At 49.0% G+C, this 24,589-nt stretch overlaps 1 protein-coding gene across 2 annotated transcripts in view; it reads right to left on the reverse strand.

The window, feature by feature from the left end:
* The window catches only part of Zbtb16 (zinc finger and BTB domain containing 16), a 187,333-nt gene that overhangs the window by 160,553 nt on the left and 2,191 nt on the right, over positions 1-24,589 (reverse strand). For both annotated transcript variants that reach the window (XM_031343157.1, XM_031343156.1), the window contains exon 2: positions 22,166-23,522. In XM_031343157.1, the coding sequence (XP_031199017.1) occupies positions 22,166-23,433 (1,268 nt within the window). In that variant the 5' untranslated portion in view covers positions 23,434-23,522. The remainder of the gene's footprint in view (positions 1-22,165; positions 23,523-24,589) is intronic.

The raw sequence follows: 24,589 nt of genomic DNA on the forward strand, positions 1-24,589 counted from the left end.
AAGGAGAGAGGGGAGGGAAGGGAGAGAGGGAAGGAAGGGAGGGAGGGAAGAAGGGAGGAAGGGTGGGTGGGTCAAGCTTGATGCAAAGAATGAATGAAAATAAAGAGTATAGGAATAGGGTTAACTGGACCAGCAAGTGCCAAACCCTAAGTCCTTGCCTTCCAAGAATGCCTAGAAAATGAACCCCAGGAAAATCACAGTAAGGAACCAGACAGCACTCACCTCACCATCCTGGCTCACCCTGAAGGCCAGCCTTTCAGAACTGTATCATATAAAGCAGTCCCAAGTGGGGTTTGGGTCCCACTTGAAAGTCGAGGGTAGAAATGAATGCATCAGGAAAGGGCTGTTAAAGGAGGTGGCAGTGCGCATGCTCAGCATCGAGGCCTGCACCACACATCGAGGCATGAATAAGGATATGCGGTGAGGATTTCAAGGCTGTAGCATAGATGCAAAAAAACAAAAACAAAACAAAACAAAAAGATGGCCCTCTCCCTGAGAGGTGGCCATCTTCCAATAGAGGCTGAGAAAAAGGGGATCAGTACACATGTAGCTGGGATCTAGGCTCACCAATGGCTTGAACACTGAGCAAAGAATTCTCTAGCTTCTCGATAGCTTGAGCAGAGCACTACTTAGGACGGGTGTGGAGGAGAGCATAGGAGAGCATAGGAGAGCATAGGAGAGCATAGGAGAGCATAGGAGAGCATAGGAGAGCATAGGAGAGCATAGGAGAGAGGTTCTAGCCCAGAACCTGCGGTGTGGTTACGTGAGGGTAAGGAGATGGCTCGAAGAAGGTGATGGTGGATACACAAGGCAAAATGACTGACTGGACAAGAAAACACTGAAGGCTGAAGGTAAGAACCTGGGACAGGACAGAGCTCTACACACAAATAAAGGCAGACAAGACTCTAAGACTCTAGAGTGACAGTGTTACAGAAGTTTGAAAGGCACTGAGTTCTGTCTGGTTTCTAGCAGGATTGCTATGCCGGGCAGGCAAGGGAAATGGAGCATGCTCGCACACACACATGAACATACATACGCAGGCACACAGAGAAAAAAAAAAACAACTAATATTAGGAGACTTTATTTCATTAGAGAGGCATTCACAGAAATCATAGGGCTGCCAAGAAAGAGATATGGGGAGGAAAGAGACAAGCCCATTGGGAGCCCCTCATTCTGAGGGAGGGGGTCACCTTCAGGATCTAGTGACTCATTGAGAGTACACCACCTTTCTCCTTCCTAGAAATGCTTGGGACCATTAGTATTTCAGATTCTGAAAAGTTTTACATCCATCCATCCATCCATCCATCCATCCATCCATCCATCTATCCATTTGTGGGAGTGTGTGTGTATGTGTGTGTGTGTGTGTGTGTAAGCACACACCAGCTACAGCATGTGTGTGGAGGTCAGAGAACAACTCTGAAGGACTTGGTCCTCTTCTTCCATCGTGTGGGTCTCAGGGACTGAACTCAGGCTGTCAGACTTAGTAGAAAGCTCCTTTATCCACTGAGCCATTCCACCATCCCAGATCCCAGGGTTCTTTAGATCAGAGCATCCCTGATCTGAAATCTGAGATCTTTTGCTTGTGGGAGCTCACCAGGTTTCAGATTTCTGGATTACAGATGTTTAGCCTGCACTAGGCATTCTGTGCCTGGAGGAATGGATTCTAGGGGCCACAGAGATGGCCACTTAGAAAGAAGCCAATCTGGGACCGCCACAGATACCAGAGTTCCATGTAAGAAAAAGACTGTGCGTACTTAGGGAGAGAATTTAAAGGAATGCAGAGGAAGCAGGGGAAGGGGCAGAAGGCTCACCTCAGAGGTCTGCTGCCACCTTTGAAATAATAGCATCAACAGCATCAGTTGACCAACTATTGCCCCACGTGATCCTAGAAGTCTGATTTTGCAGAGAAGAAGTGGATTATGGGCAAAGTGGGTCTAAATTCTGCTGTTTGCCTACCGTTTACGTTCTGCATGACATCACCAGCAAGTCTAAGCTGAGGGGACCAACCTTAACTACTGACCCCACAGACCATGTTTTCCTGCACAGAGAACAGGTTACTCCAACATGTTACTAAGGCAGCCGAGATCATGGGCAGATGGCGTAAGCTCCAACTGCTGCAGGAAACAGAAAGGAGGGCCCTAGCCCCAGGATGGTGGCACGGCCTAGATGAGCCTGCCTGGACCAGGTCTTGAAAGCTTGAATGGGACAAACACAGAGAGGGGATGATTCAGGTGACCATGAGCCAATAAGGGAGTATGAATTCTACTCACAAAAAACTATCCGAATCCTGCTCTCCCAATGCCTGGGACTGAGTTTGCCCTGCCATGGACTATCTTTGCAAAGTGGTTATAAAAAGGAGCATGTGTGGGTGGCCAGTTTAACGTCTCCATTCATGACTGAGGGTGTGGTCACTTGAGGGTGTGGTACCTGCCCAGATGCACGAAGCCCTGGGTTCACCACATAAACTGAATGTGTTGGTTCACACCTATAATCCTAGCACTCAAGAGATGAAAATGGAAAAATTGGGACTCAAGGTTATCCTTCGGTACGTAATAAGTTCACAGCTAGCCTACGTGGAAAAAAAAAAAAGAAAACTAAGTGTCAGAAAGTTTTAATAGCAACATTCCCATTCAGTATCATTTGGAGCATCTGAGAAAGCCAGTACCTTACAGCTCAGGTCTCCAATAGGACCCCTTCATCAACCAGCCCCTCTACTGGACCTGTAGGGAAGACAGGTGACCACAGAGGATCCAGCATCCTGAGCTAGTATGTACGTATCTCACCATATATGCCCTCTGCTGATTTCTACTGTCCAACCCCAATCAGCCACGCTTTACAAACTGCAGAGGCCAAATCATTCCAGGCCTAGCCCCAAATCCCTCTCCCTCAGAGGCTCTGTACCCCCACTGGTCCTCCACTCTAGAACATGACTCCATCCCTGCCTCCACTCTCACACTGCCACATTTCTGCCCCGCCCCCTCTAACTACAGATGGCAACTACTGAGTGCAAGTACTTCATCACAGCCCTAGCTACCCTCCAAGGGCCAGTCAGGTACCACCTGTTCCAGGAAGCCCTACTAAGTCTCCTATCAGCCCTGTGCCCCAATTTCTCTCCTCTGCCCTCCTCAGCTTCACTCATACAATAGTTGAGCATGTGCCCAGATACATGAACACACAGCACAGACATATAGCTGTCTTTTCTGTGATACTGCAGGATTTAGTTTGGATCTCTTTAGGTCCTGTGCTTCTCCACAGCATGAGCAACCACTTCACATGCAGTAAGTGCTCAATAAAAATGGTTTCTGACTTGAATATCCATGGCTCTGTCTTCCCTATCCTGGTGATTCTCCAAACAGTCTTAATCCCTGAGTGGACACTTGTTTGGTTTGTTTGTTTGTTTGTTTTTTGAGACAGAGTCTCTCTGTGGAGCACTTGGTGGCCTGGAACTCATTATGTAGACCAGGATGTCCTGGGACTCATAGTGATCCACCTGCCTCTGTCTCCTGACTACTGGCATTAAAGGTACGCATCACCATAGCTGACCCTGGGTGGGTCTTGATGAATATTTGAAATGAAATCAGAGAGATGGTGAAAAGAGAAGACAGGAAAGTGTGTAGGGGAAGAGCCAGGGTCTCCCTGCCTACCCGCCGCCTACCTCAGTGGCACCTGCCCTCTCTACTTCCCAGTATCACTTCCCCTGTCCAACTGCTACCCAGGAATCTTCCAGCTGGCTCCCGATCTCGGCTGCAGATCTTTACATCAAGCTCTAGAGCCTCCTTCCAGGTGCTAAGATCCCTCTAAATAATGGATTTCTCAGCCCTAATTAATGCAAGGAAAAGGGATGGCATATGTTACATTTCTCAGTCGCTCTAACTCACAGCCAAGCTGGACACTTTGAGGGAAGGGCAGCCTCAAGCTAAAGGGTCAGATAAGCTAAAATCAATAGGAGTCACTGCCTCTGAATCCTTTAAATCACCACTTTCCTGTCCCTGCCCATCCCTGAGCCAGAATCCTACAGTGGACACAAAGCAACCTCCAACTAAAAGGACCTTCCATTCAAGTTAATGGGAACAAAAAGAACATGCTTACCCTCTCTGGGAGAAAAAAAAAATATCACCTCCGCCTTGGGGATCAATCAGACAGCTCAGAAATAACCAAGCGCACACAGTACAAATAACAGGAAAGAGACACTTAGAGGAGAGCATTATTAGTGCAAGCCTAATGCATTAAACAATGGAGGTGAGAGCCTGGCTCATTCTAAACTGGGCAAATCCACGTGGTTAGGCCATGGAATAGAACCACTCCGGTGCCATCAGAGCAGGAGGACAGGGATGTAAAAGTTTTCCAAATTCAGACACTCACAAAAGGGTTGTGAGAATAACAACAAGAACTGAAATCATGGTTTAAGGGAAACCATGGCCCAGATAAGAAAGATACAAATACAAAATACAGCCGGGGGTTTCAGCCTGATCTCTGTAGCCCCCTCCCCAGGAAGCATTACTAGGGGGGTTTGAAGAACCCTGGAAATAGAGCAAGTTGCTTAAAGACCCACAAAACCTCTCTGATGAGGGACATGGAGCAGGTGACACTGACAAATGGGTGACTACCTAAGTCCGGTTCAGCCCACAGCCAGCTGACAGAACTAGACACACCAGAAGCCAAGGGTCTGTCTCTCCCAGAAAGGCAAAGGACACATGCTGGAGTCCACCTTTGCATCCAGGCACAGAAGGAGGGAGGAAACAGCAGCACAGCCCCCTCTGCTGCTCCTGCAAGCATCTGCTGGTTTCTAGAAACTTCAGCCATGCTTCTTTCGCAGACAGGACTCCGGAGTTTCAAGGACTCTGGGCCCGGAAGACTCTCAGCTTGCAACATTTGTTTTATTTTATGCTAAAATGAAATGGGAGATGCCCGGACAGAGTGTGTCCCCCTCTTTTGGGTGCACTCACTCACTCTCTTCCTCTTTCTCTCTCTCTCTCTCCTCTCTCTCTCTCCCTCTCCCTCTTTTTCTCCATCAACCATCAACATCAAAAAAGACAAAGAAGAGAGCCTTGCCAGCCCTGTGGGCCAGGCCTCCACACTGCAGGCGGCCTATATGAGCTTCCTTTATCCAACCACAAAAAGGCCCCGGCAAATCGGCAAGGGGGCCTGGGCGCTGCCAAGCCGCCCCTCCGTTGAGGTTAGCAGTTACCCAGGGGCCAGATCCATCGGGCAAACAGCCCACGGCTCTCATTACACAACGGGGGCCCTTATCTCCCCTGGCCACTGTCGGTTTGCAGACATTGCATGGTGTGACAACCACAGCCCGGAATGGGCTGTGAGAGATAGCCTCCAGCTCTGCTCCGCTGTCAGTGTAGGCGAGAAGCAAGGCTTGACCGTTAAGCTAACTTTGGGCCTTCACACTGCTATTTAAAAAAAGAAGACCGGTAACAGCCTGGGGACCAGTGTCACAGTGCCATTTCTGTGATCCTGCAGGCTGAAGCCCCCCTTTCCCAGAGCCCCTTGGCTCTCTGCCCTCAGAGATGAGGTGGTGAGGGGTTATTTCATCTTTCACTGGTGGAGTGTCAGACAGGAGACATGGGATGGAACTCTCTTTAGGGACCCACAGTCACCCTCAAAGCTCCCTCTCAGACCAACTCTACAAGATAGGAAAGAAGCTGGGGACAGTCAAAGGCACACTTGGTAGAGGTGACATCAGTATGGCATTCTAGCCAGGTTCCCTCTCAAAACACCTCCCAAGGTCCCAGTCATCCCAGGATAGAGCCCAAATTGAGCAACAGTTACATTTACTGAACAATTACACTGCTTCCTGCACTATGAGTTGAGGCTAAGGACATTATCTGAAATCCTCAGAATCTTCCATTAAGGGGACGGGGGGGGGGCATGGTACACAGGATCATCTGGCTGTCGTGTTTACAAGGATCAGAATTTGAACGTGGGTTTACTGAGCATTCAGGGGTTTCCTCTGATATCTTCTTCATTCCCTGCCTTCTCTAGGCCTGGTCCGACATTTAGGGCAACCCAAGGGGATACCAACTCACACACACACACACCCCAGCATGGATGACCTCCCCCCAGCCCAGACAGATGAGAGATTTCCTACCATCTCCTGGGTCTGACCACATGTTCCCACTTTCTGTTTTCATCTTTAAATCCTACTTCTGGATGCCAGACGTGGCAGTACATGCCTCTAACCCAGCAATCGGGAGGCAGAGGCAGGCAGGATCACTGAGTTCAAGGACAATCTGGTCTGCAGAGTGAGTTCCAAGACATCCTGGACTACACAGAGAAACCAAGTCTCTGGACAAAACAAAACAAAAAATGCATCCTACTTTTGGGTTTGAAGAGGTAGTTGAGACAGAGTTACGCTCAGTAGCCCACTTAAACTCCAGAATGCTGGGATTGCGGATGTGAGCCACCATACCCTGAATTCAACTTGTCCTTCAACAACCTACTCAAATGCCACTCTCTCCGGAATTCTGGGACTGCCTGTCTTTACCATACAACAGTTACTGGGTGGGGTTTCTGGGTGAAATGTCTCTCACCATCAGCAAGACCCCACAGGACTTTGTTACAAGGGCCACCTCAGTGCTAGTCACAAATGAACTCAGTGCATTTTCACTGAAGCACCTCCAGCGGGAAGATGACTCATCTGGTGATCCACAGCTCTCCTGGGTGGTCCTTCCGTTACCTTCCATGCCATCACAAACGCTAAGACACACTCTCTAAGTACTTTTATTTTTGGTTTTTCAAGACAGTGTTTCTCTGGGTCGCCCTGGATGTCCTGGAACTCACTCTGTAGACCAGGCTCAAACTCACAGAGATCCACCTGCCTCTGCCTCTGGAGTGCTGGTATTAAAGGCATGCACCGCCACTACCCAGCATCTCCAAATACTTTTAACTCTGTTCAAATTCTAAGCTCTAGAGCAAGCCCTATGTCTTAGCAGTCTTTGCATCTCAACCCCCGCCCCCCAACACAGACATTACCCTCACCAACGAAAGACTTGACAGACATTTGACAACTCAAGCTGACAGAAGAGAGTCTGGGGGTTGGGGATGGAGGAGGAGGCAAACTCAAGTCTCTATGCCAAAATACACCTGACCCCTGCTCAGTGACAAAGGTCTGAAATAGTTCTCAAGTCAGATTCTAGTATGGAGGAAGTGGGAAGCAGGCCTGAGCAGTTCCTGGCAGAGTTTGTAAAGAAGGAATTAAAGGGGACAGAGTGACAGCCCCACTTTCTAATCCTAGTTTGCCCACTAGCTTGTTATGTGATCTTTGGCAAATCACAGAGCCTCCCTAGAACTCAGTAAGGTTTTGAAATAAAAGCTCCAAAAAGACCTTGTCAACTCTCACACGCTCTCATGATTCTTAGTCACCCCAAATACCTGACTGACTCCCATGTAAATCAAGGGGTGCCTTCCTCAGCAGGAGGCAAGAACAGGGACAGAAATAAGGCAGAATACAACCCCTCCCCAACTGTGCCACTCCTTAACCCTCCAGAGACACAAGTCAACCCACAGCAAGGGAGCCCTCACTCCTCTGGAACCTGAAGAGGGATCTGAGGGCAGCCTCTGGAAGCAGATTTTCAATCACCAGCTTCCCTCAGGCTGAACTTTAACTCTCCCCCCACCCCAACCCCCCAGCACACATGTACACTTTCACAGATCCAGTTTAGGAGTGTTCAAATTAGCACAACCTGCCCTGAAATACTGCACAAAACACACAGTAAGCATTTTGCTTGTTTTTATGTCATCGATGGTTTCAATGGGTGACTCACCCTTCCGCTTTAGCACTCTGTGCTCATGGGGTTTGCTATAAATAATGCAAGGGAGGGCACACAGGCTGAGCACGGGCCCTGCCCAGCCGGACTGCTGGGTCACTGCAGTTAGACAGAACAACCAGCCTAAGGTGTTCAGAGGGGCTGCTTTCCACCACTGCAGGCAGGAAGCAAACGACCCCCACCCTGACCTCATAACACTGTTAGGAAAGGGAACTGAGGCCCTACATAGAGCTTGTGCTCGGTACCATCCTAGAATTTGAACATGTGTGCTCCTTAGCCTTCTGGAACCTTCCCAGAAGGTTGCAATCAGGATTCAAAACCAGGCTCTGTACCTGCCTTAGGATACCTTAGTTACATCTTAATCCATTCTTCCCAACTCTGACCTTTATTTGGTGATGCCCAAGTTGCAGGTAGGCACGCGTGCGCACCCGTGCGTGCGTGTCTGTCTGTCTGTCTGTCTGTCTGTGACTGTCTGGGATTGAGGCCGGGGGTGGGGGAGGTGGTGATTCAGTATGATTTCCCAGGAACCCAAACTCACAGAAGGCTGAACCACAAACACAGAAACACTACAGTAATCAGAGGGGTCTTGGCCAGAGCTCATCCACTCTCTAAGCTGGGAAGTGAAGTCAGTACTTAGGGGTTGAGCCCCTTCCAGATCCTGCCTTCCTAGTAAGCCCCCACCACCATAGTGTTTGCCACTCACAAAATTCCCCAGGATCATCAATTCCCAAAGTCTAAGCTAACCTTCCCAAAGACAAGGCAAAATAATACAGTGTAGGCTTCAATTCCTACAGATGTCCCAAACATCAGCGGTGGTGGCAGTATTGCTGGGTTCAAGAGCCTTTTAGGATAAATACGATCTCTGCAATACTAGCTTTCTGCAAAAACACCTTTATTTGGTAGACTGCTTGCTGCGTTGTTGCTTGGGGTTTTCTGTTGGTCTGTTTTAGTTTGGTTTTTTTTTTGGTTTTGGTTTTTGGTTTGGGGGGGGTTTGTTTCTTACTTATTGTGGGAGATCTTGTTTTTGTTTTTCAGGCAAGATCTAAAGTAGCCCAGGCTGGCCTCAAACTTACCATGTAACCAGAGGCAGAGTGTGAGCTTCTTATCTTCCTTCCTCCACATCCCACCCGCTAGGGCTTACAGAGAGAGCTGAGGATTGAACCCAGGGCCCCATGTATGCTAGACAATCCTCTATCAAGAGAGCCCTAGCCCCAGGCCAAGCAGGGACCCTTACATTCCTGGTGCATTTCCATGATCCCCTATGATCTCACTTGCTGGCTGCTAACACGGGACTGAAACCATTCAGTCACAATTCCACTGCTTCCTGTCACAGCCTCTTCCTTGGGCCAAAAGAGCAGCATTCAGAGCTCTCTAATTCTAGAGCTCCAGTTCAGCCAGCACCTTCCCTGCACTGAGCGCTGAGCGTTTGAAACATAACACATCATCAAGGCCGGAGACAAAGAGGCTACGCAGCTTATCCAGGTAAGCCATTAGCAAATCTTAGTGCCTGGCTTCTCGGTCCTCATACCTACCTCACTCTACAGACTACACTCTTGTCCCCAGCTCAACAGTGACTAAAAATTAACACTGCCACCACCTTCCAGAAAATCTCCCTTCTGATCGAGGAACCCACCGCCACCCCACCCCCCACCCTCCACACATGCCTGATGCCCGACTGCAACTGCTCTATCTCTCCATCTCTTGGACTTTGTGCTTCACAGTCAGTCTGCCCCCACAAATACCCCTGCTCTAAATAGCCCACTCCGTGATCTGCAAACACCGCAAGTATATCAAAACAAAGCTATCTGCTGGGTACCTGCCTTTAGCAGCCAGTCCAAACTCTTTTGTTTGAGTATCAGGCAGCTTATTGACCAGGTGAGAGGGTCAGAAGTTTCTCCTTTGCCTAGATGCTTCCAGCAAGAGCAGTGTACCAGGCATAGGCACAAGAGCTCAGGCGGACATTATCTCAGTAACTTTTAAGACTGGGAGAAGGAAAAGCCAGAAGAGGCAAAAATGGCCAATACTGCCCCTCTCTGAACACAAACTTGAGTCTCTAAATGTTTCCACGAAGCAGGGGGAAACGAAGTGAGGGCAGGAAACTGGGACATCACAAGATCAATGCAGCGACCCAAGGCAACCACATTCTATCTCTTCAAGCTCTTCCCTGCAACTGCACCCCATCTGAAAAGCCCCCACCGGTCCCTATGCCTAACTAACTCACCACCCCTCACCTGACCCCTACAGTTTAATCTTCCCACAGTGAGAAAGGTGGCCCTTATCGAGCCATCTATTCCTAGGAGATTGTTCCAGGGACCACAAGGGTTATCAGTAGAGCCGATGCAGGATGATAAACAGTCACCTCTTATGCAAACAGCACCAAGAATGCTGGCCATTGGGCAGAAGCAGAGTTCAGGAGAACTTGAGTTGAATGTCCTCCTCCTCCATTCTAATCCTGGGGACCCAGATAACTTGGCATAAACTGCTCAGGTGGGACTTCTCCTTTTCTGACAGGGATCTGTACATATGTGGGCCCCTTCTCTCTTTAGTCAAGATTAGTGGCTTCACACGGGACACATAAGCCCTGCCTCTGGCTATAGCGTCACTGCCTGGCATTTTCCAGAGACTCCTGACCATAAGGTTCTGCTGGGCATGGTGGCGTACACCTTTAACCCTGGCACTCAGGAGGCAAAGGCAGGCATGAGTTTAAAGTCACCCTAGTTTACATAGTGAGTCCCAGGGCAGCCAAAGATACACAGTGAGACCCTATCAGACAAACAGACCAGGAGGGGGGAATCTCTAAAAGGAGAGGGTTGTGGGTGACACACACACACACACACAAATCCACTAAAAATAAGGGGGGCATAGAGATGGTTCAGTCGAAAGAGTGCTTGCTGTACAACCGTGGGGGGATCTGAGTTCTATCACAAGAACCCCAGTGGATATGGTGATGTACCCTTATAATCCCAGCATTGGGGACATGGAATCAGACAACTCTCTAGGGTTTTCTGGACTACCAAACTGACCACCTAATCAGTGAGTTTCATGCCATTGAGAAAATCTGACTCCAAAAAAAAAAAAAAAAAAAAATTGAGGGTGGCCTGAGGAACCCAAGGCTAACATCCAACATGCACACATGCATGCACATATATACTCATATATACATGCACACACACGCACACGCTCTAGTTGCTAAGACACAGGACCTGTCTGTGGGACAGAGGCAGTGAGGACACCAGCGAGTGCCTTATAAAACCCTTCTCATTCCAAGTGTAAACTCATTGAGGCAAGTGTCTGCAAGTGACAAAAGAATTGCACTCCGAAGGACAGAGCAAGCAGTCTCACCCCCAGGGCTGCAGGCTGGGAGGGGGGGAGCAGGAGAATGACACAGTCCAGGGCTGGCCAGAATGAAAGACAGATGGAAGAGGCTAATTTACACAGGAAGTGAGCACTTACCAGGCCCTTCATCCCAACACACAAAACCCTCGGCCATATCTGGAAGTAATTACACCCAGTTAACATGATCTGCTTGCCACTAAAATTAACTACAAACAGAGATATTTTTCACTTTTGCAACAAGGAATGCCAAGATGTGTTCTGGTCTGCACCCCACACACACCACTGAATCTGGCTGAGGGAGGTGGTATTTATCTGCAACTTGGCAAAAAGGTAGGGGAAAAAAAAAACAAATAAACATGTTCTTATAGCTGTCAGGACACAGAAAGTAAAATAAGGTAATTATAAAAAAGTGAGTGGTGGCCCCCCAAACCCACTGTGCTGGAAGCCCTACACAGACAGCCATCACAGGCCCAGTCAGTTTTCCCAAACAGAACTTCAAGAAAAGAAGTGTTTTTAGTTTCATTCGATTTAGCTCCCCACTACATTTAAGCACCATCTTCAGCCCCTCTGCCAAGGAGCAGGTGGATGGATACTGGGAGGTAGATTCACAAATGTCAGCGGAGCCTTGGTTTAGCAGATCATTTTAAAGGACACTGTTGAGTGTTTCCGATCCCCGATGTGGCCGGTGCCTTCAACAACTTTCACCCGCCCGGAGTTGCTCAGGAACTATTCATGAGATGTGTGCGGTTTCCCTACATAAAGGAAGAAGAAAAGTCTAAGAGGAAGTAACAGTTTGCTTCCAGTGTGGGCCCTGAACAGGCTTAGGTCTCAGTCTCCAAACCCTGGGTTTAATGGACTCAACTAGGCTGACCAATATGTCATTTCTCATTGCCCCCAACCCCACAATTTGAAAAACACTAATTTGTATGTTTCTGTGAGCTGCCATCAACAACGCTACAAACACAGAGGTTCCCGAGGAGGTGTTTGCCTGCACTGACCCCTCTTTTCTAGGCCATACTCCACAGCCTCCCCTCAAGGTGCAGTATTCCTTCGTCACCAGAGGACTTTAAACCAGCAGCCACCAAGCAGAGCATCCACTAGCCAGACAACACACAAACATCTTCTCTCAAAATGAAGCAGGCAGAAAGTTTCCCTTAAGAATGAGGTCAGATGCCACTGTTCTTGGCAAAAAATCGCATTTAGAAACATTCCCTCAGGCATTGGGGCGGGGGTTGGGGGGGGATGTGACAACCAGAGAGGCCTTGCTTTAAGGACTTGGAGGTATGAGGGTGTGGAGGGGAGAGCATTTGATGTACTGAGAGAAACACATGCACTATTCTTTAACTCTGTCAATCTGACTTCACGAAGGAGACATTAAAGAGAGGTGCATGCCCTTTCAAACCAACAATCCAGGGCCAGTGAACACACACCTGCACTGGGCTATGTGTTTGTGTTGCTTGCACCATGATCCCACTTGACCAGGGTACCATCACACCAAACAGCATGCTCCTAATTTCCTCCCACTGACCTAGATGCAAGTAGCTGGGAACGCTGCCCTGCCCACACAGCTTCTAGAAGGGCCCATCCTCATTTCCAGACACCATGTGCTCTCCACTCACCACTGTGCAGCCAACCATTGTAGGAAATCTAGGAGAAAGGGATGGAGCAGGGAGAGGCAGAAACACACAAGAGAGAGAGAAAGAGAGAGAGAGAGAGAGAGAGAGAGAGAGACTAAAAAACACTCCCTCCCATTAACAGCCCACTGATATGTGATATGTCGTCTTTCCCAACTACACACAGGTGCATACACTTGCACATAAGTGCACATTCACAGGCATGCGCTCACACATGCACACAGGTGCACAAACATACGCATGCACATGCACCCACACAAGGGCTCACATATGCCTGGATACACATCCTGGGTCTTATTTACTGCATAGCCCTCTAGGCTCAGAAAGGGTTAAGTTACCCTCGCTGCATAAATCAAAAGTTCAAGGCTGTCCCACACCACAATGATCCCCTCTTTCCATATGACGAGAACCAGAGAGAGGCTCCAGTCCCAAGCATCCTGAGTGGGTCTCCCAGGCCTGCACAGGTTACACCACCGGGGTCAGGGTGGAGGACCTTTAGCGGCAACATTCATTTCCTGAACAGGACAAGCCCTCCTGACCATAAAGCTAATAAGAACTTCCTCGCACGGCCGAGCTCCGGCTGACAGGGCGACTTGTCACCGGTCACGCAGGAGGAGAACGCTGGTTCCCATTAGAGGCTTATGATGCCAGGTGCTCCTAATAAGGCACCTCAGTGAGAAACAAGAGCCTGCTAAGTCCTGGCTCCAACTCTGGAAGTAATCAGGCCCGGGCTTTGGGGATTAGGGAGGGGCCTTCCTTGAAGAAAGGGGGGAGGGGGTGGCCTCCGTAGACCCCTGGCAGCCACTAACCTGCTGAATGGCTTGAATAAATAAATTCCCTACCCTCCTACCATTTCTTTCCCAGTCACCATGAAAGACTCCCCCAAATTAACACTAGTAATGCTTGCCCGTACTCCAGGCTTGATGGATTGCCCAGAGGGCCATTACATTAGGCCAGATCTGCTTCTCATGATGGCAAGGAGGGTCGTGCCAACAGACCTAATGGCATTAAGATCACAACCTCAGCTAATCCACTTAGCCCGGGAGAGGATGGCTGGGTTCAGGGGCTCACCTAGCAGGCCTGGGTCACCAGGGAAGTGGAAGGTAGGTAGGCAACTCCTTACTCCATCCCTGCTGCTACTACAGTTAATTCATGTTTTGCCTCCGCATATTACCACCCCGTCCTGGGCAAAGATAATGGTTTGATGGAGTGTGGATCTTATTATGCTGCACGTCTTTCCGGAGACCGGGGGACTCCTGGTGGCTGTAAAGAACTTGGGCGGGACTAGAGTTTTTAACCTCCTCATCAAAATATCTGTAACAAGGTCTTTTAGACATGTCCCCAGCAATGCCATCCTGTTTCAGGAAGTGCTTCTTCTTACCTAACGTGGATCCTTCCTCGGGTAAGGCTGAACGCAATCTGTGCACACTGAAGAGAATCAGGCCTCGGGGTCAGAGTGGAACGTGAGTTCAGAACTGAGATTCAAACAGGATTTGGGGGAGTTTTAGCTAAAGTTTCCATGCCGACAAGAAAAGGGCTGGAGCCCCTCCCCACAGCTGCAGAGTTAAGCTTCGCATAGGCAAAACCCAAGCATAGATTTTTTTTTTTCCAGACTGAGCCAGCATAATAAGAACGCAGGGGCTTTTAAGGGGAAACAGTAGAAAGGGGGATTTCTGATTCTGCTGGCATGGAATTAACAATGTGCAATTTTTATTTTTGAAAATGGGTTTCTTTTTCTCTCACTTCTCTGGTTTTCTGTTTTCTAGTCAGCATAAAAAGGTTCTATCTCTAGAGGGCCAGTTGTTCTGTCAGTAAGATGTGACATGGGGTTTCCTGGATCTGTGTGATCTTGATCCCTGAACACCCATCTACTATGGCATGTGCAGGGGACTGGCCTGTGGAGTGACCAGGAGAAACGAGAGGCCAGAGCTTAGCTTTAGGGAAAATGAGTTCTGGCATCCTTGTCCTGCTTACCACGGGCAAGTCTACTAACCTCTTAGGCTTTCCCTGGCTATCCGGAATATGAGACTAACACCACCCCCCCAACAGGCCAGCTAGAAGCTAAACAGAGCACTCAGGGCAGAAGCTAACACGTGACAAGCACTGAACACTGTCCCCAAACCACCATGGGAAGAATGCCTAGGTGCCTCTGAGCACCTAGCATTCACGTGAGCCCAGCCCAAGACTGCCCACGGTAAGGTGGTCCATGTGCCAACTACCCCTCCAGCACAGAGCTCCATACGCTGAGACCTACATCTGTGCTCTGCATTTGGGCAACACTGCCCAGTTACATCTAAAGAACTGGCCTGACTCATGAGGCCCTGGGTCAATGGGACAAAGTGTACCTGGACACCAGAGTGCCATCAGTCTACTTCCCAGGAAAGATAGAGGTGCACTTGGTCAGTCACCACCCCAACACACACACACACACACACTCACCACAACGGTTTTACAGTGCTGAAGGCATGGACGACAGATGGACAATGCCAGACAGCAATGTCTCCAGGAAGCAAGAGTTGGAATGACACAGCAAGCCATGAACCTGTACTGGAGGCTTGTCCTTCTGCACAGTAGCAATGGCTTGCAAATGGCAGACACCTATGGAGAACATGCATTGTGTGTCTCCATGCATGGCAAATATTTACACGTTGTTCCTTATAATGATCCCGAGTAGGTCCTGTTATCCCCATTTTACAAATGAACAGGCAAGCCTGGAGCGGTGAACCACCACAGCACCAGTCACACAGCCAGCCTGCCAGAAAATCAATACAAGCACATTCACTATGTATAAGACACAGGGTTGGAGGTAGATGCTCTACCAAATAACTGCTACTACAGTTAATTCATGTTTTGCCTCCACATATTACCACCCCGTCCTGGGCAAAGATAATGGTTTGATGGAGTATCAAATAAGTATGGGAGTGCCACCCTTCTCCCCTAAGATGGCAAACAGAACTTTAGTTATCAGAGAACATTCGAGAACCCTCTCTTCACCGCTCATCTCCATTTAGCAAGACTCTTGAGTCTTACACTTTAATTCTCAGTTTTATGTTTTAAAGTCATCTCATGCACACACTTGCACACACAAACACGGGCACATGCCGTAGTAATTGGAAATGCTTTCCCTCCAAATTAGCAAGAAATCAAAAGTGGAGTCTGAGCTTAGTCACTTAGGATGAGACCACTTTAAAGAGTCGTTAGGGTTTTCCTACAACATGCAGGTCTATGAAAGTCAAGAGTTCATTCCAAATCTTATCCAGCTCAGTAACCCTGAGCAGGTCTAAAAAGTGAAAAAAAAATACACAAGTCAACAAGTTGGGCATGGTGGCACGTGCCTTTAATCCCATAATTTAGGAGGTAGAAGCAGGCATATCTCTGTAAGTTTAAGGCCAGACTGGTCTACATAGTAAGTTCCAAGACAGCCAAGGCTATATAGTGAGATCCTGTCTCAAAATGAATGAATGAATGAATGAATGATAGATAAACCCAAAAAAACACAAGTCAATGCAGACAGATGGAAATCAAACTGATCCTATCTTGGCTGTCTGATGACATGAGGATTTCAAAACCATGAAGTAAAATACAATTAACCAGCAACGTGCTCTTAGAAAGCAATCTCGGGATGGAAAGGGAGCCACAACACAGGTAACCCAGAGTTTTGGCCTCCAAAGCAGCTGGGCACACACACCCTGGCAAACCTTCTTACTCCCTTACACAGCTGCAGACACCTCTCCAAAAGACCAAGTTTCCAGGAGCTCGGGAAGTTAGGAACAGAGGGAAGTTAGGAACAGAATCATTCATCACCCCCAAAAGGGATACTTCCTGGAAACAGGAACGGGCTTGAATAAGATTGGAGCAAATCTGTGAATGACATAGTAGCTGTAAATAGCTACCAAGCAAAGCCTGGAGACACCTGACCTTTAGAACTGACGTCAAGGAAGATGGCTGAAGCCTCCAACCCTGGCAGTTTAGGGATGGTGCTTTAGTACCTAAAGACTAGGTCAGATGGGGCTGAGCCAGAGCAGCACCGTCCATGTGCTTATAAGGACTGCTGCAGTGTGCCCAAGGCTCATGAACTAGATGGCAGGCAGAGAGCCTGGCCTTAGCCATTTATAGCTGTGTGACCATCAGCAAGTCACTCCCTCCCTTCACCTCCTTCCTTATCTCTAGCTTGAGGGGTGTGATATTGGCCCATGATCCCTTACCCAAACCCCCCTGGGTGCTTCAGAAATCAGAACTGTGCAGATGTTAGGCTTACTGGGACCTGTGTTTACCAGCTCCAGTGGCATCTAGGGCAGCACTCTGTAATCAAACACATTAATATTTTTGCAGCAAAACATATGAATATTCAAAATAAAGCAGGCTAAATATAGCCCCGCATCAGCTTTTGCCACTAAATGAGTTTGCTGCAAACTTACACAAAACCTTTTAGCTTTCAGAGCTTCTCCGACTTCGTAATCACAGAGCCGGCCAGGATTGTCAGCCCCACCCCCTCCTTCAGAAGGGTGAGGAGAAAGTCTGTCAATGTGCTTTGCAAAGATAGAGCATCACAGCGGACCCTGACCGTGGGCATTACTAACGTGGCTGTATTACTCTCCACAGCTTATCCTGTTCCAGACGGAACTTGGTGCTACCTCAGAGGTGCCTGGAAGTCAGGCATGAGAGCTCAGACTTCATATCTCACACCTGAGATGCTGTAGCAGGGGGACCATCAGGAGTTCAAAAACCACTCTGGGCTACAGTGTGGGGAGGGAAGGGGAAGAGAGGAAGGGAGGAAGGAAGAGAAGGAGGGAGGGAGGGAAGGACAAGGACAGATGGACAGACGGACATGTGTTCAGTTGCTAGAGAGCTTTCCTAGCATACACAAAGTCGTGGATCTGACTCTCAGCACCACCTAAAACTGGACATGGTGGTGCACATCTTAGATGCCCAGCATTCAGAAGATGGAAGCAGGAGGATCGAAAGTTCAGAAAAAGTCATCCTCAGATATATGGTGAGTTCAAAGCTAACTGGGGTACACTAGATCTTCTCTCAAAACAAACTGTTAATGGCTATAGGATTCTCTGCATGATTCCTTGCTGAAAACAGCGTCTACAATGTGAGAGAGGCCAAGTTGAGCAAACAGAGCCTCCACATGCCAGCTAGGGTGGGTTATAACATGGCTCATATGTTCTAAAGCAGGCCCCAGAAAGTTCTTGGGAAGCTACCACAGGTGAGTTCAGGGAGCCAGCCAAGACCATCCCTTGGTGCCTGATCCTCCCTCTCAGAACTAAGTAAGAGTAGCAGAGCCACTGAGCTGACCCGAGGGTTGGTTAGTACTTGATACAGCAGAGAATCCTATAGAAGATCCAGACCTTCCTCTGATTCTATAGCACCAAGGAGCCAGATTGCAATAAAAGCTGTCCTGGGAGTTGGGCAGACACAGCCATAAACGAGGACCGTGCCTCCACCTGGGTCACCTCTGCTGCTCGTGTAATGTTACTGACAACTGTGTAAGGTTGGGAAGGGTGAAGAGCACCTGGTCCAGGTGAGATGGATCCTAAACCACATCCCCACCAAGCCACAGGCTTAACTGGTCCAGTTTTTCAGAGGAAAAAAGACAGGAGAGTCCCATCTTCCAAAAGCCTAACAGGGCTCCCTCTCTAGACGTTGTCCTCTTGTTGTGGCCCTACCAAAAAAGACCCAGGGGTCTAAAAATTGGAGAAGATTGCTGTCCAATTGTGTCTTCTTACTGGCTATCATCCTTTGGTTCTGTCAGTTAAGTAAGTCCAACCAGGTTTATCCAAGTAGTGTCTCTGTCTGGTATTCCTTCCTTCCTTCCTCCCATCTATCCATCCTTCCTTGTTTCTTTGATATCCTACCATTTGATACAGGGATCATGACACACAACCCCCCCCCAAAGTTTCATTATCACTCTGTCCAGCCAAGAGGTGCTCCCCTCAGGGCACCCCAGATTGGGATCAAGTTATGGAGAAACCTATGGATGTAGTTCATTAACCAAACCACCCCCCTCCAGCCTTGCTTCTTCTCTGTACTCTGCCCTTTCTTCTTCCCTGGAGCAGGAGTAAAGGCCAGATGCTTCGTCTGCACCAACGCTCTAACCGGATGGCTTTAAATAAAATGAACCTTCCAGACTGTACCCTATCCTCGGCCTCCCTGCTAGGACCCAGGCCGACTCCACGGCTTCCTGGCATCTGAGTTTTCAATCTTGCTTTTCTGTTTGCTCTCGTGGCCATGCTGACTATTCCTCCACTGAACGTGTCTCAGATTGATGATAGGCGGGAGGGGGCGATGCACAGAACAGTGGGAAATGGGGAGGCGGTACATTAATCCTGGTGCCTGGAAGGAGGACGGCAAAGGCCTCAGAGGCCTCCCACAAAGTACATCTATCCAGGGGTAGCCAGGGCGGCACACGCGGAGAAGCATCTTCTCCGACTCTCCATGTCCTCCGACCTCACAGCTTATCTTAGAGGGGTCTGGCACCAGATCTAACTGCTCAGGAGGAAGGACTCACTTCCACCCTCAATCCAAAGCGCATGGTGTGGCAGGCAGCAAGAGCTCCAGAATCAAGCCTCACTGTTACAGGCTTATGAGGACAGGGACACAGTCTACATCGCCTCACACAAGGCTCCAGAAGACAGGAAGGCTCAGAACCCCACACATGAAGGCTCAGAGCCAGCGGTGAGATAGAGGGATAAGGCTGGAATAAAATGGAGGACACGGAGGTCCTTCATGGTGACGAGATGGTGGCCACAGCCCCATTGAGGTGACTTTGGATGTCACTTCAATCAGCATCAACCCTTAAACTGAGCTCAGGGAGCTCGAAGAACAACTACAGATGCTCGCCCCTGCACGTGGCAGCTCGGACACAGCTCAGCCAACCGTCATTTCTTTCGGTTAGAGTCCCATCATAGGAGAACCCAGAACTCTCAGGACTGTAATATCTTTTGTGACCTTCTTGAGTACAAAGAAAACTATGTACATGGACTCACTGAAAACTCTTGGTTCTGTAAGGAAGGCTTGAGAGATTTAAGAACCAGAAAAAAATCAGGCATGTGGTACACAACCTTAACCCCAGTGCTTAAGAAACAGGAAGCAGGTGGGCCTCTGTGAGTTCAAGACTAGCCTGGTCTACATAGCCAGTTCCAGGCTAGCTAGGGCTATGGAGTAAGACCTTGTCTCAAGCAAGTTAGTTAAATTTTCTTTAAAAATAAATCAGATAAAAAGCACTTTATAAGCCAGGTGGTGGTGGCACATGCCTTTAATCCCAACACTTGAAAGGCAGAGGCAGGAGGATCTCTGAGTTCGAGCCAGCCTGGTCTACTTTTTTTTTTTTTGGTATTTTTGAGACAGGGTTTCTCTGTGTAGCCCTGGCTGTCCTGGAACTCACTCTGTAGACCAGGCTGGCCTCGAACTCAGAAATCCGCCTGCCTCTGCCTCCCAAGTACTGGAATTAAAGGCGTGCACCACCACCGCCCATACTTTGAGTGTGTGCATGGGTGCTTATGGGAGCCAAAAATCACATTAAGCTCTTCTTCAATCATTCTTCACATCCTTGTGTGTGTGTAAACATACATACATACACACACATATATATACATGTATACACATGTACACACATATATGTATATATGTATGTGTGTGTATATATACGTATATATACACATATATAAAGATGAGATCTCTTGTCCCTGGAGCTTGTGGATTTGGCTAGGCTGACTGACCACAGGATTCCAGTCTATCTCCACCTCCCCTGGGCTATGACTACAGGTGCATTTTGGTGAACTTGGCTTTTTTTTTCGTTGGTGTGTATGGTATTTTACATATGCAGGTCCTCATGCTTGCATAGCAAGCACTTTACCAACAGAGCTCTCTCTAGCACACACCCCCCCACACACACACTCAAAAACTGACCTTCAAAAGTGACTTTCCACATTACCCCACTTTTCATAGCACGTTCACATCCGGAATGATAGACCTATCTGGTCAAGGTTCAGAGAGGGTTTCCTCTTAAGAAAAGTGTGAGCAAAAACGAGCACAATTTCATCAGTCTATTTTCTGAGCAGATCAAGTACTAAGAAGACACATATCCGCAGTTGTTGTTTTCTGTACTCTCTGGAAAAAGAAATGGTTACTTTTTTAGCTGAGTGCCACTTTCCATAAGGTACAGCTCAGCGCAGCCGATCAGGAAGCTTCGGAGCAAGTTGCGGCTAGAGGTGATGATATCGGTTTCCCACCCCCTCAAGTCTCCCCACCTAAATGAGCAACAGGAATGGAGGAGGAGGAAGAGTGCGTGCGAAAGTGGAAAATCCACCCAAGGTCAGCAAATCAGCCAGCCGGAAGCTGTGCAAAAAGTTAGCATCCATAACAACAGAAAACCAGATTTGTGGGCAGAACTGGTCAGACTCCGGGAAGAGGCGTGAAAATGATGGGCTTGTAGTTTATGGCAATGGGCTGATAGTTTATGGCAAACAGAAAAGACAAACCCACTGCCGACTCTCTCTCTTAGGAGCACTGGTCAGTGCTCCCCAACCTGTTGTGCAGGAAGGATCCTCTTCGTCACTGGATGACTGCAAGGAACCATAATTTACTTTGAATCTTTCTGTCTTGGTAGGACTCAGTCGCAGCATTTTTCCTATGTCTTAGTAAAAGAAACACTACCTACCACAAAGGTAGCAATTACAGGTGAAACACCCATCCTGAACCAAGCATATTACAAGGACTCAAAAGTGGGAAGGGGGTTGCAAAGATGAAACCAGAAGCCAGAGAACAGCCAAGGCTAGCCCTGTGATAAGAGATGGCATGAGAAGAGACTATACAGGCTATAAGACCAAAACTCTTACATGAGTCCTTCTCCTTGAATTTAACTAAAGCTTTCTCTGCCTCACAATGTGTCTGCCAGAAGAGACACTTGAGACCTATAGGTACGTACAGGACTTAAACAACACCCAACCCCTGTTTCTGTCTTAGGCTGCCAACATTAGCCTACCACTGCATAAACTATGCCCAGTGGGCAAAGAAAAAGCTAAAGTCTGATACCATGGCTCGATCCAGGCCAGAGGAGACCCTCTGCCTAAACCCCACTTCCTGCCGTTTTTCTCACCACTTTATTATTAAACTGTCACTCTAGGCAAAACAAAAAGTGTAGACCAAACCACAGGAAAACCAGATGGAAGCCCAAAGGCAAAACGGCAAGGAGGGCCCACAGGTTCCCTGATGTTATGGATAGACACCATTTCTTTTCACCGCTCTCTAAAAATTAACCGTGCCCTCCTATGCCTCAGTACTGGAAAGAATGGTTTGGTGTAGTTTTGCAAGGAGCATAAAGGAGTCAGGTCCCCAGAATCAGGATGGGCCAGGCATAAAGAAATGCCACGCAAGCCACAGCAGGGTTGCAGGGCTGCAGCAGGGGCTTACCTGTGCTGCTCCACGGCCTCGTTGTCCGGAAGCTCGACCCCACACACGCTGCACTGCTCCCCTAGAGGACGGCTCTCAGCCTTCATGCCCACAGCCAGCTCACCCAGCTTGCTGAACAGCTCCCTCTGGATGAAGCCCTGAGGCAGCAGACCCCCATAGGTGCTGAAGTCCATGGAGACTGCCAGGGCAGGCTGCACGTGGAGACCAGATGTCACTGAAGACGGCATGCTCAACACAGCATCGGCCTTGTGGTTGGGCAACACCGAGTAGATGCCCAAATGCTTCTCCACTGGGGGTGCCAGGGACTCCTGCCGCCCAGGGGGTCCCTGGCCAGCTTCAACAGGAGGTGAGAGCTGTTCACCACTCTCCTCTCTCCCATAATGCAGCTCTCTGGCACTGGTGATGACACTGCCTCGAGTGGGGGTCCCAGGCCCCTCTTTGCTCCTCTCTTCAAGCTTGTCTCCCATCCCTCCTGAGATGCTAGCCTCAGCTGCCCCAGGGCTGTCTTGGCCAGGGGCTTCATCTACCTGCATCATTTCCATCTTCACCTCAGCCACCCCAGGGTGCCGCACACCCCCTCCCAGTGTGGGCTCCTCAGGCCCTGCAGGTGGCTGAAGAGTTCCTTGCAGGAGTGACTGTCCTATGCTCATCAAGCTGTCCACTGCTGCCTTGGTAGGACTCATGGCTGAGAGACCAAAAGAGGTGGAGACTGAGGGGCTCTGGTCCACCATGGGCCCAGGGAGGCTCTGTCCAGCCACACTGGCGTAGCCACTCTCCTCGCTGGAATGCTTTGAGATAAAGATGTTCTTGAGGTATCGAGCCTTACGGTCTTCTTCTTCTTCGCCCCCACCGTCAGCCATAGTGGCTTCTGTGTCATTGTCATCAGACGCCTGGATGGTCTCCAGGATTTTCAGGCACTGTTCCTCCAGGTACTCAATCTCCAGGATCTCAGCTGCATAGAGCAGGTCATCCAGGTCCTCTGCCTTGGCTTGCAGTGTGGCCGTGTAGGCATACTCCAGGATCTGCTGGAAGGTTTTTGGCGAGAGGAAGTCCAGAGTGTAGTGCTGGCTGTTTCGGTGGAAGAGGATTTCAAACATCTTGCTGGTGCAGGCTAGCACCGTCCGGTGGGCATGGAACTCCTGGCTGTCCACCATGATGACCACATCGCACAAAGTCCCGGCCAGTCGCATCTGATTGGCCTTGCACAGCAGCCCCGTGGGGTGGCTAGGGTTCTGAAGCTGGATCATACCCATCTTTGTCAGATCCATGATGCGCCCCTGGGCTCAGGCATGGGGCTCTCTTTCCTTCTCTGCTCTGCAAGGTGGGGCAGGGTAGGCTTCGGGGCCAGCAGAGGGGACTGGAAAAGGGAAAAGAAAGCGAAAGGGGTGAGCAAGTGACAACTTCCCCAGGGTCCCTTCAAATAAAAATTCAAAGGCTACAGTATGCCTCTACTCCAGAAAGAGGCTCGGGGGCAGGGGAGGCTAATGGAAGTGGAATGGGCTTCCTAGAAACAGATGATCATCCTTTCCAACAAGCCCAAGGTGCTGAGAGGAAAAAGAAGGTTTAAGCTTCCCCACACACTTTCTCCTACTGCTCTGAAGCACGCATTGGATAAAGTGAAATGAAGATTGCGGTGACTACTAGGCATTCTTTAAGCCTGAGGGCAGAGCCTTCCTGCATAAGGCCAGTGTCCACCATGAGGTTCACAAACTTAAAAAACTTTTTAAAATGAATGAGTTTTCAACCCTTCCCTTTAGTCAACCTAAGCATTCGGCTCTCCTGTCCACCCCCTATTGGCAAGCCCTCATCCTCAATGTTTTTCTAGTTCTGGCTCACTGAGATGGCCTTAGGAGACAACCAGATCTAGCCAGGGCTGTTAAACATGATGGTGGTCCCCTATCAGCAGGCAATGAAGCCATCTTCTCCTAGTTGTCCTAGACATGATTCCTCTCCATCATCCAGCGGTTTCTATGGCCTCTGTCCTTGCACTCTGAAGTCAGGGCTGCAAAGGATTGGCAGACCCATACTTAGGCTCTGACAAACACACCACACCACACTCCCCTCCGGCACACACTCATCACATCACATTCTACCTTAAGTCATTTCTAACTACACGTTCCTCAAAGTTGCTGAATGTGTCCAAGGTGTGTGTGTGTGTGTGTGCATGCACATATACATACACACACATGCCTACATACAATTATACAAGATGCTACAGCCTCCTCTTTTACCTCCCAATGGACAGAATGCTCTAAAATGAGAAAGTAGATAACGCCATAGGAGGGTATATTCCCCACAGCCTTGAGGGTGCACGCCAGACTGGATGCCTCCCAGATGTTGGCAAGCCCAGTGACAAGTAGAAAACCTGACACTGAATATGGTTCTGTAAGTGACGTTGGCACCAGCATCTCTGGTGTGAGTTAA

The sequence above is a fragment of the Mastomys coucha genome, unplaced genomic scaffold (assembly GCF_008632895.1).
Source record: "Mastomys coucha isolate ucsf_1 unplaced genomic scaffold, UCSF_Mcou_1 pScaffold23, whole genome shotgun sequence".
Lineage (NCBI taxonomy): Eukaryota > Metazoa > Chordata > Mammalia > Rodentia > Muridae > Mastomys > Mastomys coucha.